This window comes from Calypte anna, chromosome 4A (assembly GCF_003957555.1).
Source record: "Calypte anna isolate BGI_N300 chromosome 4A, bCalAnn1_v1.p, whole genome shotgun sequence".
In the NCBI taxonomy this organism is placed as follows: domain Eukaryota; kingdom Metazoa; phylum Chordata; class Aves; order Apodiformes; family Trochilidae; genus Calypte; species Calypte anna.
Genome location: NC_044248.1, coordinates 30819868 through 30841502, shown reverse-complemented (window position 1 = coordinate 30841502; position 21635 = coordinate 30819868). Strand labels below are relative to the sequence as shown.

At 35.1% G+C, this 21635-nt stretch overlaps 1 protein-coding gene across 1 annotated transcript in view; it reads right to left on the bottom strand.

Moving 5' to 3' along the window:
• The window catches only part of FSTL5 (follistatin like 5), a 253234-nt gene that overhangs the window by 9541 nt on the left and 222058 nt on the right, over positions 1-21635 (bottom strand). The window contains 3 exon segments of the mRNA XM_008493813.2: positions 6909-7033; positions 8572-8679; positions 14678-14827. Of these exon segments, the coding sequence (XP_008492035.2) occupies positions 6909-7033; positions 8572-8679; positions 14678-14827 (383 nt within the window).

Below are 21635 nucleotides of genomic sequence, written 5' to 3'. Positions count from 1 at the left end.
TATAAATAACATTTGCAACAGTAACATGCAACTGTGATAAAGTACCTTGGAAGTATTAACAAATAGGAATGGGGCTAAGCATTGACAAAAAGAAAACTAAAATAGAAGATTGTGGTACCATTCTTATGGAAAATGAGTAATTTTAGTGTAAAATCAATCATCACTTCATTCTCAGTTCTGCAAAATTAATGCAAAGGTCAGTTCTGATGAATAACAAAATTTGATGGCAGGTCTCATTTTCTAAAATACTGACTATTTTGTTACACTCTTGCTTGGGAAGAAATTTTGGATTTTGAAAGCTTCAGGTTTCTGAGTTCTTACAGACCTGCACACTAAATATCTCATCCATATCTTCCCAATCAAAAGAAAAAAATGTCTGTACAAAAGGAATTCTCTTAAATTAACAAAATATGTGGGAGGAAAGAGAAAATTAATATATAGATGACTGTTTTCTGATAAAATTAAATAGTATTTTTATTCTTTCTTGTAGATGTAGAATTAGGAATACATTTGTAGGACAAAAACCAGATGCTAGCAGAGGTCTGATCCATCAAAAGTCATATACACTTTACAAGTTTACTTGATAATACTGCTGCAAAGAAATATAAATCACCATATATTAATTCAGAAATATAAATCACCATATATTAATTCACTTCTAAGATCCATGAAACCAACAGTTTTAAATCTTTGGGTATCGATTGTCTGAGTAATGTTGAAATTCCTGATTAGAACCTAAAACATACTGAAACAGAAGAGGTTTTCATTCAGAGATCTGAATGAATGAATGCATCTTGGCATCCTTATGCTAAGTATTCTAAGATTCCGGGTATTGATATTCACAGATTTCTTGTGGAAGCACTGAAGTTCTTTATTGTTTTTTGCTACTGCTTTGTACATACCTCCTAGAAGTGAATATGTTTTCTTTATATCCTTTCTCTGTGAGGGAATTCAGTGTAGAGAGGATTTAAGTTGGATGGCAGACCCCACAGTCAATAATGGACAAGCATACTAGACTGATTCTTTTTTTCTCTCAGCACATACCCACCACTATTTGGAAAAACAAAGGTATCAAGAACTTCAAGACGGGCAATGCAAAACAGAGCGGAAGAAGTGTCATTTCTATAAGACCTTGAATGAATTCTGAGAAATGATACTAGAGGGATCCCTTCCAGTGAAGCTTTGTGCTCAAGAGTTTGAATTTGAATTAAAAAATTTCACTCCTATTAAATAAACAACAGAGTCAGGAATGGTTATAAAATAAATATTTTTTAGTATTATTAAGCTTTCAGGAATGGGCAATAATTTAAGCATAGTTTCTGAGTTTATCCTACATCATATTTAATAAAATCCACTCTAGACTCTAAAAAATGAGTGCCACAATGTTAATGCTTCTGAGCCAAAGTAAATAACATTGTAAGTAGCACCAACAAATTCCTCATTTGTACTGTAATGGTTTCCACTCATGCAGAAAAATCACAAGTGATACAATCTTTCAAAAAATTATTTCATAGAGTCATAGAATTACTAGGGTTGGAAGGGACCATAAAGATCATCCAGTTCCAATCCCCCTGCATGGGCAGGGACACCTCCCACTAGCCACGGTTGCTCAAGGCCCCATCCAGCCTGGCCTTGAACACTTCCAGGCAGGGAGAGGCCATGAGTTCCTTCAGCAACCTGTGCTAGCATCTCACTACCCTCACAGGACAGATTTTTTTCCTAGTGTCTAACCTTAATCTCCCCTCTTCAAGATTTAAATCATTTCCCCTTGTCCTCTCACTACACACACATGTAAAAAGCCTTACCCCAGCTTTGTTGTAGGCCCTCTTGGGCCCAAAATATTGGAAAGCTGATATAACATCACCTCAGAGCCTCCTCTTCTCCAGGCTGAACAACCCCAACTCCTTCAGCCTGGCTTCATAGGGGAGGTGCTTCAGCCCTCGGATCATTGTAGTGGCTCTCTCCTCTGGACAAGTTCCAGGAGCTTTGTGTCCTTCTCATTCTGAGGACTCCAGAACTGGATCCAGGTGGGGTCTCAAGAGCAGAGCAGAGGGGGAGAATCACCTCCCTCAACCAGCTGTCTCTCCTTCTATTGATGCAGCCCAGGATGTGGTTGGGTCTCTGAGCTGCAAGCTCACATTGACAGCTCATCTTGAGCTTCTGGTCCACTACTGCCCCCAAGTCCTTCTCCTCAGGGCTGTCCACAATCCTTTCTCCTCCCAGCCTACATTCATGCATGGGATTGCCTCAACACGGGTGCAGAACCTTGTAGTTTGTAGTTTATCTGCTTGCCAGTAAATTGGTTTAGCAGCATTTGCATTGTATTGTCCGCTGCCATGGAAAAAGGCATGCAGGACAACTGATTCCAGAAGAATAGTTTTTAATATTGTATTCTCATTTATATGTGTGTGAGCGTGTGTGTGCATACATATGTATTGCAAAGTTAGAAACAATCACAAATTTTGGTACATTATTAAAATATTTTCATTTTATCCACATTTTAATGTGCAATTAATTATTAAATTTCCAATTACCATAAATGGTAAAATGCAAAGTATTTTGAACTTGAATTCTAAACTAACCATGTTTAAAAAGATGTCAAATGGTACTTTAGAACATGAGGTCTTTGCAGATTTCAGTGACAGCTTGTTTGTGGAGTTTGTGGAGTGCTGCCGCTTACTTAATAACTTCTGTGTTTTTCCACAAACACAGATAGGAATTCTTATTGCCTAGCACATAATAAAAGCTTCAAACACAGGTCCATTTACATTAGACCATAAGAACTGAGCTGAAGGAAGATACAGATCAAGTGTAAGTACGGACACATGGCAACCTTGCATGCATGTAAAGGATTTGGAGTTTCCATGTCTGAAGATGTGCAGTGGCTCCATTTATGGACTCCTAGCTTCTTAGGCAGGGATAAGTGAACAGAGGAGGAATGAAGTGTCAAAAACAGGTCTGATACAGTGAAGGTGAACAGGCACTCATTTCAACAGTAGCTGCAGCTGCAAACGGTGGTAGTTGAATAAAGTAAGGTTCAGAGCATTTAAAATGTCTGAACTAAATCTATAGATCTTTCATTTTTCATATTTCCTCTGAAATAAAAGATGCTGTAAAATCCACTGCTTAAAGGAAAATAAAAAAATAAAATAAAAAGATGTACAAAATTACTTTATACTATCTCCCCTCCATCCCTCCAAAAGTTTCTGTGAACTGCTTTTCTAAAAACAACAGATTATGGACCAGAAGGGAGCAAAGAGGGGAAAAAATGCCTACAAGGTTTCCATTTAGCACTACTCTCACAAAGACACAGTTAATAGCATGGGAGACTGCGGAGTGAACCCCCAAGCCAGATGGTTTTCCTTTATGTGCTGTGCTACCATGTAGGTTTCATTGATAGATTCTCCACAGTCATTATCAGACATCATAGATAGTTTCTAGATCTCTTCTGCTTGCCATGGTACTATTGAACTTCTTTCTCCTACTCCTCAAGCTTTCAAGTTATTTCCCCTGTAACACTATATATATACATATATATATAGCTTGATGACCAAGAGCTGTTTCAAACTTTCTATACATCTGTCTTGTTAAATGAACTTGTAAAAGTTTAAATTGTCATTTATCTTTGAGCTAAATCACATTGTGAAAAAAATTCACAATGCCCCCAAATTAATTCTACCTCTTTTGTTGATGCTTAAAGACTGACTCAGCATTTACCAGTTACATTGTTTGATTTACAAGCCACCAAACTTAAAGTTCTTTCTGATAATGTAGGATTTTTTTTCCAGCAAATTAATATTTTCTATTTGCTTATTTGCATAGAAATACTGAAGGTGCTTTCACAGCCCTTCAGCTACTTCATGGCTCTGTAGGGGCTTAAACTGCAGATTGAAATGTGAATTTACTGAATCATCACCCTGCATGGATTTCATTTAAGAGGGTTCACATGAATGCCTTGGCAGCACATTCCAGTTACCTCTTAAAGAAAAGCTTAGTTTTTGGAATGTTTTGTGCAAGTGGATAAAGCATAATATTTAGAATGACTTCTTCCCCTATTATCATACACAACAGAGAAATAAAAGAGAAGAACTGAAAATGTGAATATTTTAACACTGTTCAAACCCTGAACCATCTCATGAATGAGTTAATTGCCCATTCTTCAGCTTGTTAGGTCAAGTAACTATATGACATATAAAATACTTGCTGAAAAATTAAATCATCTAAAAAGTTAGAGATCCTCCACTACAGTGAGTTCATTTAATATTGCTTTTGAAACATTTTACAGAAATTTAATGATAGAACTTAATTTATTCCTATTACCTTTTATTCACTTTGATTTATGAACAGTGGAACTGAAATAATCAGCCTTTCTGCTCCTTAGGCTTCCAAAAATATATTTCCATGATTACTGTACAAGTCATCTTTTTGTAGTTATCACACATAATAATTGCAATCATCTATTTTTATGATAAAGAGTGGTATTAGCAGACAATTAAGGACAAGATCATTGGTTTCTATGAACTGCTTTGGCACAAAAAATAGCTCACTGAATAAATTTTCTTCTCAGTGAATGTGTAAGGCCAATTATTGAAAACAGATATATTCAAATCGTAAAAGGTGTATCTACAAAAGGAATAAGCCCTGTATACATTTGCCTGAGTAACAACTGAAAAAAAGCCAGCCTTGGGATTTGTATCATTTACTATAGATAAACAGATCTCATCCTGTCCGCTTTTGTGGCCATAGTGTCTGATAACTTTTCAACACAAGTCAGGGGAAGACGAGATTTTTGTTTCAAGCTGTGTTCACTGAAAACACGTGCATGATGTGCATAAAAATAACGATTCACATCCATTCTTTTGGTATGATTCAACACATACTGGCAGTGAATGCACATGTCAGAGGTAAAACAAATTCAATGATAGCAGCAGGATGGGCTTTTTTTTCCAAGATATGCAAGATATATATTTCTTCAAACTTCAAAAACAAGCCTGGGCAAACTTATAGCAGTTACTGGGTTTTTTGCCACAGCCTCTTTTTCGTTGCTGACAAAGAATTTCTGTGCATTGCACTATGACCAGTTGGCACAGGCAACTCATGAAAAGCCACAGGAAACTCCATGCATGGTCAAAGAGAACTGACTCCTAACAAAGAGTAAATAGGGCCCTTGAGCAGTTTACTCCAAGCAACGAACTAAGCTACTGGGGTTATTTCTTTTGCAGCTGCTTTTTGCTATCCACAAAATACTCCATAAAATGCTCCCTTCACTGGTATATACACCAAAGAACAATACACATGGAGCTTTATGTTGACTAACATCCTTAACAAAAAATGTTTATTGTTAACTGGTGAATAGTTAGATTTTCTAGACAGTTTTCTCGACATTGCTACTAATTTGATAAATATAGTAAATTAAAACCTTTCCCAACACACTGGTCACAATTTATTTTTAAACAACAAAAATAATAAAAGTAGTTGAAGGTCACGCACATTCTTTAGACTGGCTAATTTTATACAAGTAGGTCTTGAAAGAATACACAAAAAATAAAAAATACTGTATTTCCCTACATAGTAGTGTTTTGTTTTGTTTGTTGTTTTTATTTTATTTATTTTATTTTTTTCTTTTATAGAAAAGGCAATTAGAATTACGTAGCTTTTTAGAAAATTAAAATAACATTGTCTACATTTCAGGTAAGCTCATGTGTACAGTTATTGCTGTTAAAACCCAAAATATATAGTTTTGGCAAGCTACTTCAGGCTTTTAGAAATTCCTTTTAGTCTCATTTCGACATGCGAACAGCAAAAAAAAAAAAAAAAAAAAAAAAAAAGCAAAGGTCACAAGATAATTATACTAGGCCTGAACTGATGCTCATGTTTATTATACACCTGTAGTCACTTGTCCAATATTAACAAAATCATAGAATGGCTAGCATTGGAGCATTGGAAGAGATCTTAATAATTCCCAAGAATTTTCAGTATTTCCTGGCATGCATAAAAATATAAACTATTTTGACATCACTTACTCAGCACCCATAAAATAAGACAAGATTTATTCATGCACCTAAACAGAAATTATCACAGCACCATTGGAGCTGGAAGGGACCACTAGAGGTCATCTAGTCCAACCCCTACTAAAGCAGGATTGCCTAGAGCACATTGCAGAGGATTGAATCCTGGCAGGTTTTGAATGTCTCCAGAGAAGGGGACTCCACAGCCTCCCTGGGCAGACTGTGCCAGTGCTGTCACCCTCACAGTAAAGGTTCTCCTCATGTTTAAACTGAACTGCCTGTGTTCCAGTTTGTGGGCATTGCCCCTTGTCCTATTGATTCCCAGCCAAAATCTGTTTTACAAACAGAGATCCTGATGAACAAAAAGTAGGTAGAAAGAAATTACTCAGCAGGAGAAGCCAGTTCATAGCGAGTTGTTGTATTGTATCACAATTTGGAATTAAAATTGCAAAAATTCTTTTTTCTGGTCTGTTAATCAAGAGAGTAACTCCAATACAACATACATGTAATACAATAGAGAAAATAGTATATATGTCAACTGCTGTAAGCAGAAGAAATTAGGAAGTATTATTTACAAATTTTAAACAATTGTCTGACTACTACAATAGCAATTCCTCAAGAAAATCCCAGTTGGTAGTACATCTCAATTTTAATACACAGACCAGTGAAGCTTTTGAACACTTGGTAAGATAAGGAAGCAAATCTCTAATAAATGTATTTATTCTGTTATCTAACTTGTTTTCAATAAAACTCACATTTAGTTTGTTTAAGAAGAAGGGTGTTGCATTCCAATATTGAAGTAGGTGGTGGGGTCACAGATTTTCAAGGTTATAAAATGATATTTTCTTTGGAGACAATGTTATAACTAATTTGAAATTTAATAATTCAATTAAAACTTACCTTATATGGTTAATGATGAGAGTTGTAACTGGAATGAAAAAGTCATCCACTCTGTCAAACTGCTTTCCGACTGGCTGAGTATGGACCGTGTGATGAGAAACACTCCCACTGGCTTGTGTAATCACCTACATAAAGTAACACTTATAAACTACAAAAATACACCTAAAAAATTCATCTACACAAATAAACCTAATACAGCATTGTCTCTGTATTTCATCTTTTATATTCTTCAATTACCAAGAAATAAAACAGAAATTACAGTGAATAAAGCTGGTCAGAATTACAGAGATTACAAATTTACAGAGAATTATTACCTGAACACTTCATTTTCATATTTACTTTTTGCTCTTTCTTTCCTACCATTGAGTCCATATTTATTCATTTATATCACTAAAATTTCTAGCAATTCCTAGTGCAAACTACAGTTTTGTTTACATCTTTTTTTTTTTTTTTTTTTATAGTACATCCTAGAATGAGATTAAATTTCTTAAGCCCTTCAACCAGAGTGAAAAGATAAGATGCCAGCAAATGATCCACAAGAAGCTATGGCCATGCACACATCCAATTCTTGTCATTCATGAGGTAAATCAACCACACACTTGTTTCAGGAGAGATTGTTATGAGTTTACATCCCTTGGGTTGTTATGAACCAGTTTGCTTTGAATCCCCAGATCTTGGACCTTCCCTCAGATAAATGTTTATAGGTAAATAAAAGGTAAACGTCTTTGTGATAGTCACTACAACATTCACATACATGCACTTGAGAGCAGATTAAAGATAGGAAACCAATCTATTATTTATAGTGCAAGACAAAATAAGAGTCAAGATCAGTCACTTTAGAACTTGCTAAGACTCAGTAATCATTTACTTGGGAGATGTAACAGCTCAACTCCCACAAATTACCTTCAATACTCACAGTTATGAAGATTCTGTAGGTGCTAAAAAGGTGTTTTCAAAAATGTTGCTCGTTTTTCTGTTTGAGCCCTGCATTTAAATTTCTCTTATTCTTTATGTTACATGTATGTATTTTTAAATACATAAAGATTTCATTAACTTCTAAAAGAAAAGGAAAATAAGCTGAAAAGTAATTTTGAAATGGAGTCATAAAGACGATTATGATATTCTCAAAGCAATTGCTTTAAATAAGTAAGAGCAAAAGTAGGAAGTGCAGCTTCTCGAAATGTTTCTTTGGGGACTGTCCTGAGGTTTGCCACTGCTCAGAGTAAAGTGAAGTTTTTTAATATTTTGCATTTGAAAAAAGCAACAAGATGGAGCTCGTCACCTCCAGAACATCAATACAATTTTAGTGAAATAGAATATATGCATAAAATTTGCTTTATCCTCTAATTAGGGGAAAAATCACGATAAACAGCAGCACTTTGCTTTCAAAGGACTGACAATAGCATGCTGCTGATTTCAGCTCTACCCCTTATCCTTCTGTCAATACAGCATTGTCACTTCTGAGTGAGGTGTTGAAAATATTCTCTTTTTTAGCGAAGTCAGTTGTCTGATTTTTAATTCTGGTTACCTGAAATACTTTCACTGCCCCTAGGGGACAGAGTAGGGGTAATGGTGTTTAAAAGAAAACATACAAAATGCTGCAATTACACAAAAGTTGAACTTGTCTAGATTTTCTTGGATATAATAATTCTGATTGCCTCACCTGCAAAGTTGGTGAATTCTTCTCCATGTTTCCCCAGCTCAGCACCCAGACTTGATCATGGGATTTATCATAGTGTAGTTTCACTGGAACAGGATCAGTACTTACTGTCTGAAGCACAATAAAACCAGAAAACCTTAGTTTCTGTCACATTTTCAAAAGAAAAATAACACATGGGCTTGAACTAAAATGACTGAACACGCTCTTCCTAATATTGTCAGATTGTATTTAAAAATTACATTGTCAATTGTTGAAAAGCTCTCTGATTAACTCAAAGATACTGCACTGCTGAAAAAGTAATTTTTACTCATTATGTGCTGTAACATTCGTCATCAAAATTACATTATACAGAACCTATTAAGCTGAAAACAAAGGTGTTAAATCAGGTAAAAAAGTACTTATCTTCCTTTCTTATAATCACTCTCACTTTATACGTCAGTTTAAAAACTACAACACAGTGCAAAATAACTAAAAGTTTAGATTAGTCTCAAGCCATATTCCGAAAGACATTATTACACAGTCCTGCATAAAGCCAACATCATGTTGCTACACTCAATACTGTCCATGCTAAACTGAGTACATTCTGTTGAAGTTGAAAAGATTGTTTTCATATGTTTTTCAATTACAGCTGCTACTTTTAGTAGACTTGTGATCAGAATCAAAGGATTTTCCCTACAACCTTGAGCACTGTGCACTGAAACCACAAATGTCTTAGGCAGTTGAGCTCTACACTTTGTTATGAGGAGAGCTGAAGATTTCAAATGTACAAAATGGGAGGACAGCATATTTGATTAAGAGACATTCTGCATGAGGTAAACAACTGGGGGGATTGCCTTTCTGTTTTCATCATTAAAGCAGAAAAAATAAGAGGAAATTGTTTTGCAGTCTCACCATTACAGAACCATAAAGCACAGCAGGTTTATCAGTTTGTCAAGAAGAATACCAGCTGGCTAATTAAGTGAACCTAATTTAAACTAATGATGTAGATCCTCAAGATAATACACTAATGGCTGGCTCAGACTGCCGATAATACTTAACTGTACTCCTGAGGTGTTGCAAGCCACAGCCTCATCTAAGCAGAATTTGTTTTTTCGCTTTTAAAATGGAAAATCAAGCCAGGTTGCTCACTGGCTCATTGACAACCAGAAGGATACCCCTTGGAAAAAGTCATTTGTGTTTGATAACATTTTTCTGCTACAGGCTAGAAAATAAGTTGTCTGAAATAATACTCTAATATTTGACAGCTAATTTGTTTGGGTGTGTCAAATTTCCATTTGGCTTCCCCAGACAGAAGGTCTGATCCATACATGTTCTGCTAGATGAGTGCCAGCTATGTTCAGGGTCTGGGCTGTGACACTGCCGGGAGAAGGAGAAGGAACTGGCTGTGGAATCAAGCACAGGTAATATATATCTCAAGAGAGGAGGAAACAGCAGAAAGGAGCTGAAGGTCTTGGAAAGAGGCCTTCAGAGCTGTCTCTAGCTAGCCAGGCTGCACAGTGAGGACTGAACAACCACAAGCTCCATATAGTTCAGCACACCTCTAAGCCACCCCAGTTAATGCTGTGCTGCTAAGCAATATTGGGCAGTTGTGGGTGACAGTGCTTGCTGTCAAGAATTTACAAATGAAAGCAAATACTTGTCTTAGCTTTATAATAAGAATTGCCTGGCTAAATCAACAGGTCTACATGTATCTCTAAAACCAGACCATCCATGTTTCCAGAACATTTCAATTAAGTCTCCTCTAGAATGTTTTTTTAAGTGTTAATTTGGATAAATGTAGCTGGCAGAAAAAAACATCCTTAAATCTAGTTTATGCACCTGTATACACACCTTTTTTGTTAATTTCCATAGTAGAAAGGAATAAATATAACACAAAGAGCAGTATGAGATGACAGAGAAAACATCATAATAAGCAAAACCAAAATCAACATTTTTTTTAACACAGAAAACAGCATGGATACCCAATGTATAGCCCCTTCAAATACCCTCTTAGTTTTATTAAGTTTTTTTAAAACTTTACAGAATTTTTATTAGAGTGCTGTTCACTTTCAAAATATGAATTTTTCTCCACATTCATTCCTACAAAGGTATGCATTTCTGAAAACTTGATTTGAGCAGGTGTTTTCTTCTTTAAAATACAGTCTGGAAATTGTTAAAATATAAATAGTGCCCCCTATATTAAAGAATATTTAGAGAAAAGGCAGTCTAAGTAAGCAAAATGCTCTCATTCATGAAATTTTTTTTTTTCAAAAATTAATTTTTTTTTTCTGTACGCCACAGTACTGTAGACAGTACTGATCTGACTGACAGATTAAACTCTCTCTTTTGCTTCCTGCTTCTACCAGTGTTTGTGCATGTGATAATCATGTGAACAGAGCAATATTTAATGTTTAGTGAAACTCTTGCTGCTTGCAAAATCAAAACCAAAAATAAATGCTTACTGCTAAAAGATAAGGAAGACAGGGCCATGCTTGTTATACAAAGTGCTGAATATAGATAGTCTCTTGACTTGTCACTAAATTCCAAATTAGCCTGATTTCTGTGAGCCAAAAGTGAATAAACAGTGGTTTTATTTTTTATAGTTTTAGACAATGTGTAAAAGATTGTAGAGGTTTTGTGCTTTTATCGTTTGTTTGCAAATACTTTAGCTTGTCTTAAAGTTGTGGGTTTTTCAATACCAACATGGTTAAGCTAGACACAGACCAAGTCCTATAATACTTTTCCTATGTATTTGCCTAAGTGTATCCAATGAAATAATTTTCAGCTCAGCAAAATATAGCAGAAATTATTCTCAGGTGCCCAAAAGTGACTACATGTTTGGTTTAATTACTTAATCAATTCATTCTTTACACATATAGTCTAACCAAATGCCTGTATAAAGTATTGTGAAATGGAAAGATAACTTATCACTAGTATGTAAACATCCTATAACCATCAAAACTGAGGCTTTCATTCCTTCAAAGGTTTCTACAGATTGGATAAATCTTATTCTATGTTTCCTGATGTTCACAATCTGGATATTATTGAAGTAATTGAAAAGCAATGCTAGCCTGTCACTCAAAGTAAAATTTATTTGGAAGTGAAAGTTGTTTTTCACTGGTTTGGCATGAAGGATTGTGGAATACCCAGTTTTAGCTTAATATATTTGCTAAGTTCAGACAGTGCATGAAGCTCTGTGTAACATCTAGGCACCCTGTATTTTCGGCTCATTACTGAATCTTGAATATTTATGTGATAGAACACGAATCTAAATCCTCCCAAAAACTGGAGACTTTCTTTACATATTTCTGGGAGAGGGAGATGTAATTTTAATTAGTGGCTAATTTATTGAATTTTGCTTTTAATTAGTATACATCATTGGGGTAAGTATCTCTAAACACTCAGTTAATAGTACTGAGTAAACTAATAACCAATGTAACTGAAGGCGAATTCCATACAGATCCTGAGTTTAGAAGAAACTCCAGCTTCTCTAATATTTTTCAATGAGCTCAAAAGGCATAGCATGCTCTTGCATTGAAGTCTAAATGCTAATAAATGTACTCAAATTGGTATTCCATCCATAATCTGTAGGAAAGGAAGATGATACATGAATTTCAGCCAGAGACCAGGGAAACCATTGCTAGAGATTCCAGTCCTTCAGATCTGTGGACTGCAATAAGACTTTTTTTTCAGGCTCTTCCTGATTAAATATATTGAATTGGCTGTAAAGTCCTGTTTTCAAAACAACAAAAATTCATTTTTCACTTAGTTCATCTCTACTTTGATATGACAAGCTCAATATAACAAAAAAAAAAAAAACAAAAAAACAACCAAACACAAAAAACAAACAAACAAAAAAAACCCCCAAAATTAAACTATCAAAAATTATGAAGTTTTTATTATCTACTTTTGAATACAACATTTTATCATCTGTCACCATCTGGATAGGTCACGTTTTATGCAAGATGTGTCAGGTGAGCCAGCTGACACAGAATATAGATGGCAGAAAATGCAGGTGTTTAAAGAATGCAAAAATATTTAAATTGGAATTATTTATCAAGTAAATGTAATCATAAAATTACCGTTTGTTATGAATTTTTAAATTATACATTAATATATGTAATAAATATGTATACTAATATAAAAGAATTATAGAATGATTGAGGTTAGTAGGGATCTTTAAAGGTCATCTAGTCCAGCCCTCCTGCAGTGAGCAGGGACATCTTCAGATGGATCAGGTTGCTCAGAGCCCTGGCCAACCTGACCTTGAATGTTTCCAGGAATGGGGCATCTGCCACCCCTCTGAACAACATGTTCCAGTATTCCACCACTCTCATCATAAAAATTACTTCTTTATATCTTTTACTTTAAAACCATTAACCCTGACCTGAATACTACAGGCTTTATTAAATAAATCTGTTCCCATCTTTCTTATAAGCCCCCTTTAAGCTCTGGAAGGCCACAATAGGGTATCACTGGAGCCTACTATACAGTATATAATCTATACATTGAAGTTTGTCTTTGATTTACCCATGAAAAAGGCAAAAGACATCAAGAAAAGCTCTATTTAAACACTTCATTAATAATTCAGATTGGTTTTCTTATTTAAAAATCCCTGTTTTGTTTAGGTAAAGAACATCTGTTTATCAGGAATGTGATGATGCTATAAGTAACACTGTAGATATCAGACACATTCATATGACTGAAATTTGAATCAGAACACCCAGTGTGGTTTCAAAACTCTTTAACAATTTCACATACAAGCACCCTTTCTTCTGAGAATCAAGTAAGTATTATTGACAACTTATTAACTATCCCCAGAGGTCTTTGCCCAGGAATTATTTTTTTTTTTTTTCAGAAAAAGAAAAAAGATGCTTTTAAAGTACATTTCAAGATTTTATATGATCTACAATGTACTTTAAAAACAAAAAAGCACCCCATGAATACATAAACTCATCCAAAAAACAAGCCCATTATCTGCTGACAAAAGCTTAAGACAGTCCATAACTATAACTGATTTTTTTTCCATTGCAAGTGTAATATGGTAGGAATACAAGGGAGAAAACAACAACAAAACCCATACAATTATGCCTTTTCCATATGACTTGTTAACACAAATATTTTAAGACTAAATATTGTCTTCAGAAAATACATTTTTAGCATTTGAGTTTGCAGATATTGTTTTCTAAATGCTTTTTCACGCCTTTAACAATTTCAGACTAAAATCTGTTCTCGTGTAAATCCTCTACTTAACCTCATAGTACAATGATATAATTGATACCACCAGAAACATAAAGGAAAGAAAAAGAGCGAGAGAGAGAGAAATAAGAGTACAGTTGTTACAGCATTTAATTTGAATGATGACAACTAAACTTTGAATTTTCACTCTATACAAGTGAGACTACTTAACGTTTGGATTATATTGTGACTCTGTAAGGCTCTTCTGAACAAACTATACAGTGTCAAAAAACTAGTATGCACTTTAGCATTGCCTTGTACCTTGGTCCTCAACAAACTTTATCAGTACATTGATCACTGTATTAGAAGATCAATCTCTCTTTTATCCAATGAATTATTTTGACTAGGAATCATCTCCAGCATCCCAGAGACGGAGAAACTGATCCTGCTACCTACACAGTAGAGAGTAATAGAGAAGAAATTTGAATTCACAGTCTCTTGGCTAAGAGCAGTCTTGGACAGTCCATGATCCTACTAATTTCTTTCTAAAAGCATACTGAACAACAGTCCTCCACCTTCTGTAGCCAGACCTAACACCCTGACCTTTCCTATCAAAACTGGTAAGATACATTTCTGTAATAGACTCTGTTTTAATGAATCTTCATTTTCAAGTGAAAAGTATCTCAAGCCACAAGCTTGCCAAAGAACTAATTTCCTCAACTACTTGATTAATATTCATAAGACCTATTTTTATGTTATCTCTCTCCCAGTTATTTGACAGGAACAGTCATTAAACATAAACTGCTGCTAAATGTCAAAAGTGGATGACCTTTTTTCTAGATAGTATGTCTACTATCAAGCTAACTGCATTTTTTTATTTTATTGTTAATATGAAGGAAAAGCTTAAATTGTGTCCAGACAAGATATTAACTGAAAAATAAGACATAAATACCTGCACAACTTTCTGAGACTGAACATCAACAATGAGAACTCTGTCAAGTGTGGGCTGAGTTACATAAATGAACTTGTCTTTTACATTAACAGCAGTTGCCCATACACACCGCTGAACAGGATCTCCATCGGCTTTGGGACAAACTTCATCCTGTAATTCAACAAATACAGGGAAAGTGTTAAGTGGCAAAACAGTCAACAATGCAAAGGAAAGACAAATTATACTCTCCATTTTTATCCGTAAAATAAACTTATAAAAAAATTAGGGAAGAGAAAAGTACAGGCAACATTAGGGTGCAGACTGATGCAAGCCAAACTGCATGTTGTAAGCACTAAACAGCTCACAAGCACTTTAGTAGAAACCATACACCAGGTTTTTTTATGTTTTCTAGACTTGCAGGCTGTTACCACTCTTGTCCTGAGAAAAAAACCTGTTTGAAACAATAACATGCATAGAAATAAAGTGAGCAAGAGCCAGGAGGCCTTAAAAACAGAAAACTCAGACACACAATTGTGCCTTGTTAGTGTGCAGTATCTCGCTGCTTCCCCACCTGCACCATCACAGGATTTTGGAAAGGCAGGCAGTTGTAGGCATGCCTTACACTCACATCTGAGAACACAGAAGTAAGGTAGGCAAATACTAAATTGGGAAGGTGATAATGTATGAATGGAGAAGAAGAGGAGGAAGCGTGGTGCTGCTATCACCTGGCATAAGGGCAAACCAGCAACTGCAGCTAGAGGGATCTGCTTTTTTAGTCATATAGAGCACTGATTTGTTCCTTCAAAGGTCAAGAAATTTGGTTACTTCCGCCGTAAGACATTCTTACAGCCCACCACATTAGTGTTAACCCAATACAAATCAAATGGCTTCTTATTCTAATTCCTTCCCTTTCTTCCCCTCTATCCTTGTGAAAGGGTGGATTTGAAACAAAATGAGAATTCCTGTTTACTTCAGTGAATTCATATATGATGTACATATGTCACAATACATGTCTTTAAGTATGCTCTTACTCAACTCTCACTCAAAATAGCTATCTATAGTTTACATGCTCACTATTTAATTTTCTATATAAATATATTCCCACATCATATATATATTTCTATTTCTATATATCTATTTGTAGCTATTTATTCCTATTGAAAGGTTGCTTTTATCAAAATTAAAAGTTACTTGAGCAAGTATGTTACCAGATTTAGAAATTCCCTTTATGAAAAAACAAGGACCTGAGAAACATTCTTGAATGGAGATTAACACTATGTGCCATGGTTGGTTGTTTTCCCTGACATATTCTTCTTTTCCCTTTTAATTTTTCTTTCTTTCATCTCAAGAGGCAATTTTACTAAATCTTAGCTATAATTTCTTTTTAGCAAACATCTGCTGATTATTCCTGATTTAGAATGCTCTGTCTGATACATAGTAACGGGTTCCTGTGTAAAATAATTATATGTCAGGAGATAATTACCTCAGTGTCGATAGTACAGCAAGAGCTGATGAGATCTTCAACAAGAATTCTGTTTCAAAGTGTCAAACTCATTTAACATAGAAGGGGGAAAATAACATGGAAAATAACAACATAGCCAGCACTAAGCAATGATTTTTAAAAGGATAAAGCATTTCAACACCAACTTTTCTGTATCATCATTCTAGGTCTGCTGTTCCTATGTACATTTGAGAAAATGGGCTCAATCTTTTCATGCCAAAATAAAAAATAATCAATTTTCAGCTCTAACAGTTTCTTTAGAGGACATCAAAAACCATTGCTTTGAGGAAAGGTCTATCAGTAATCACATTGATAAGGAAAAGTTACTAAATTCAGGTACCATGGGATGGCACATGATCAGAAAGTTCAGCAGAAATTATAAATAAATAAATAGAGTAAGAATTATTTTGCACGACTATAAAGCCATATAGTTTAAAGGGAGAAGTTGTTTAAAGAATGATAGGTGTGGTAACAAATGGAACTCATTTTTAAATGTGGCTGGAAGCTTTTCACTGCATGAAATGAATTGTCTACATTAAAAGGGCAATAATCAGATCAATGATCTATTGTCCTTTGCCTTCTGTGTCATTGTCATTTCAACTGAAAGGTTGTTTCACTAATCTCAAATTTATTCTATATATGTCCTGCCTTAGTACCATGTTTTATCTAAAAAGATAACTATTTCCAGATTTTTCTACACAATCCTCTTTCTTCCTCTTGACAAGAACATCTCTTCAAATAATGTATCTACCAATGTTTATAATAACTTCATATTGTGTCATTCTTTTCAGTCATTCCCCTCAGTCGCTCACTTCAGTTTATCCCAGGTGTTGGTGCTGTGAATTCTACTAAATCTACTCAACATTTTATTCAAAAATAACACAAATTCCTGCTAAAGGAATTTAGGTTTCTCTCACATGGCATCATATAGATTGTACTAATCATACCGCCCATTGTGGGAAGAATAGCAGAATAGGAAAAGATGTAAGTTTAGCACTTGTAAATATATCTAGAGTTCAGCCACTTTCCTAAACAATTTCCTGAATCTGCGTTTAAAATACTGACTGAAATGTATTTTTAAGCATTATGTAAAGGTAAAAGTAATATAAATATTTATTTAATATATGTATATGGATGCACAAATGTAGTTGAATTATAAACTGCAGGGCATGATTCTTATTATCTATGTAATTCATAAGCTTTCCCTTCTTGCTTTCCTTGAAATACAGCAAGTTCCACTTTAAATTCAGCACTTAGAAAGCATGGCACCTTCTCAGATTTAAATAAAAAAAATGTTAAATAAAAAGTAAGTCTACATATAGAAATACAGTTTGCTAGTTCTAGAGTATTATTTATGTTGTCATCATTTTCTATAATTCAATGCCATTTCTAACTTTGCCCAAAAGCCTGAAAAAGTACAATAAAAGCAAAAAAAAGTGTATCTTCAAAGTAACACTGAAAATTATGCACCAAAATTCCCCTTCAAAACAGAGTTCCCTGTCATGAATAGGTTTGTGCAGTTATTTCTCTAGTTATTAAACCCCACGTTTATCTAGGTGCCCCAGAAACAGCTTCAATAAATGGAACTGAAATCTTGCTTTTGAAAGGTTAAGATGTATCTAATTAGACACTTTTTATTTCTTTTACATCACAAGCAGTAATTCTGAGGCTCTATATTAATTTCCCCAGTGGATGAGTAATGGGTTAAAATAATTTCTCCTTAAAAAATAGGTACAAACCCACCATTTTCTTCTTCTAATTAAAATCTGAGCACTTTTTTCTGATTTAGTTTCTCAAAAAAAATGCTAACATCTGATAAAACATTAATTTATGCCATTGTTTTTATTTCCTCTAGAATTTTTTAATCAAGAAGTGATTTGCGCTGTAACAAGTCAGCAGATGGAGGAAAATAAATTCTTACAGAAAGCTTTTCAAGGTAGTATGGGGCAAGAAATTATCAAGAGAAAACATGGACTTGGAGATTTATACATGCAAATTCTGTCTTTATAAACTTACACTTAATGCAAGGGTTCTCTGTTTTAACAAGACTTAAGCCAAGTTCTTTGGATGGTATAGTGAAATTTTGATGCTATAACTGCCTAAAAGTAAGGTAACATGAACAGGTTACAGTAGTAACATGTATTAAAAATGCATGCTCAAAGCCCCATCCAACCTGGCCTTGAATACTTCCAGGGAGGGAGTAGCCAAACTCTGGGCAACCTGTTCCAGTGTTTCTCCTTCACACTAAAGTATTTCTTCTTCATGTCTATCCTAAATCTACTTTCTTTCACTTTAAGATCATTCCCCTTTGTCTTATGCCTACATGCCCTTGTAAAAAATCCCTCCACATACCTCTTTAGGCCCCTTTCAGGTACTGGAAGGCTGCTATGAGGTCTCCTTGGAGCCTTCTCCAAGCTGAACAACCCCAGCTCCCTCCAACAGCTCCATATCATTCTGACACTGGGGACTCCAGACCTGGACCCAGTACTTCAGGTGTGGTCTCACATAAGTGAAGTGGAGGGGACAATCACCTCCCTTGACCTGCTGGCCACTCTCCTTTGGTGCAGCCCAGGATGTGGTTGGCATTCTGGGCTGCAGCTGCACATTGCCAGCTCATGTTGAGCTTCTCATTAACTAACATCCCTAAGTTGTTCTCCTAGGGACTATTCTCAATCCAGTCCCTACCCAGATTGTAAATGTGCTTGGAATTGCCCTAACACAAGTGCAGGACCTTGCACCTGACCTTGTTGAACTTCATGCAGTTTGTGTGGGCCCACCTCTCAAGCCTGTCAAGGTCCCTCTGGATGGCTTCCCTTCCCTCGAGTGTGTCAGCCACACCACATAACTTGGTGTCATCAGCAAACTTGCTGAGGGTGCAGTCTCTCTGTCCATGTCATCAGTAAAGATCCTTAACCATGCTGGTCCCAATACCAACCACGCACTAGTTCTTGTAATGCAGAGGAAATCAGGGTTATATTGGAAGCAAAAGGATATTTCTATTGGTCTCACCAAACTCACATTTCCATGGCTTCTTTTCCTATCTCCAGCCTCCTGAAATAATTATTCTAATTGGGTTTTTTTGGGAAGGGAAAGTAAAAGGACTTTTGCATATGACTTACAATTTAAAGACTTTGAATATTATCAATTTGCAGAAGATAAATACAGGTTGCTTATTGGTGAGGAAAGTGAACCAAACACTTCAGAATGATAAGATATTTAACGGCTGAAGATCTGTATTAGGGCCATGGTTAAGAATCTATTTGACAACAAGTTTCACACAGCTCTCAATGCTGATGTAAACTTAATGATAACCTGCATCAGGAAACAGAAATGTTTCTGTTCCTATGCATTTAGAGCTGTCACTATCAGTCTAATTAAAGTCTACTTTCATTAGATATTAATTTAGAAGATTCAAGTGAGTAAGGACATTCTAGGAAGGACAAGGCTCTTTATATTCTCTGAACCATGATGATCCAGTAAGATTTTTGCTTTAATATAACCACAACGAAATCTTAATTGATTCCGACGTAAGACACACACTGAAGTGATTTGCTGTGTTGAGGCTTAGTTGCTTAAGAGGCAATTAAATATTTAGATAAGGGTTCTCAGGCATATAGTTATTGAAAAATTGTATTTACCTTTAACAAAATTAGTATACCTAAATATATACTTCTGTAACTACTGCCACATTTGTTCACAACACAATGCAATGCCATATATCAAAAACGAAGTTCAGTCTTTTACAGGAGCTCAGCTAAGGGCAATTTATTTGGTTGGCAGTCAAACAGAAAACCTGAGGAGGAACACTGCAGTATCCTGTGTAATACTCAGGCATTTTCTGTAACACTGCTAGTACCTAAACTGAGCTGCAGATTTTAGAAATGTTCCTGTACTTTAGCAAATGTCTGTTAATGAAATGGGTCTACTGGGGCCTCACTTATCACTTGGAAAGCTAATTCAGAAAAGTGAAAAGAAATGGAAGAAGCTTAAGCAAGCAGGTATTTTCCTTTGGTATATGTTAAGAGATGAGTGATGGATATTTCATTAGGGATAGCTGCTCTAGATGTGGAAGGCTGTGTAAAGCCACCTCATAACATGCAGTAATCCAACATATTCTCTATTAAGTAAACTTATATGACAGAGCCAAAGAGAAGTACTAATGAATAACTTAGGGCATGAACTCTTAACGCTATATAATCCCATGGTGATCTTAATAAAAATCTGATTCTGGAACAAAACTAGCTTATTTCATTATTCTTACTTAGAGAATTTTCTGAAAAGGCTTGAGGACAATTTTCTTCAAAGAAGGAAACAGTTGTCTAAAGCTTCAGTCAATTACATTTTCCAGAATATACTTCTGCTGACTTAGTTGTATAAGTAATATATGCAGAGAATTCTTTTAAATTCTTGTTTCATCCTTCCTATAGGAGGAAAGTAATCTTAAATATATTTTTTTTTTAATTTCAGAATTTTTTACTTGAAACTACTTAATGAGTTGTGGGTTTGTTTTTTGTTTTCGGTTTTTTTTTTGGAATGCAAAATGAACACAGGTGTCTCTAGCAGTAGAAAAACATAAGGACATATTTTCCAAATATTTTTTATTCAGAATAAAGACTTATTAAATAAATAAAGACTTATTAACCACCTTATGTGCAGGAAGGTGTTTCCAGTGTTCAGGGTAATAAGTAGAAATGTTGAATTTTATGGGCAAAATGACATGTATTTTGGTAAAAAAGCTCAGTTTCTGGCTGTATATGTACCACACCTACCCACAAACCAAAGATATCCAGAAGAGGACATGTACATGTACTTTAAAAAGCAAGTCACCAAGTAGCCTACTTTCCTGGTCTATTTTTTTTTCCTTCCCCAACCCCGAGGGGGTGAAGGACATAATTACTATGTTATTTTAGATTTTAAAGCTACAAGAAGGAAAAAAAATTGTCTTATCCATCCTGATTATTACATTTCAATAAAAATGCACTTTAAAAGTAGGCTGCACTTTAGGCCAATAAAACTGTAACACACTTCATAAATAATCAGCTTTTGAACTAAACAGCCATAAAGAATGTCTTCGGCTTATTTTTGGCGGTGCCAACCTAATTTCACTTAAGCAGCAAAAATCAAGGTGTGATTAGCAGTTCAGAGCATAATTATTCAAACTAAAATAAATCTTGCTGCTGAGTACAGCAGCCTTTGACATCAATAATGATAAATCAAGAGGCAAATCCCATTGAGATGGTTCTGATGTTATTTCAGTAGGCTTTAGGTAGTTGGGAAAAAAACCAGTGTATATAGCTCATGGGTTATTATGTATTTCAAGGTCACCCATTCAAATCCAAATAATGAGAAAAAGTTATTATTTTGAAAGGTGATAGATCATATAGAACAAGTCTTTTTGTGGTGACTAGCACCAAGTGTTCCTGTGAGAACATTGCAGTGCTAGCTGCATCATGTCAGCTAGCAATTTGATTATCAATA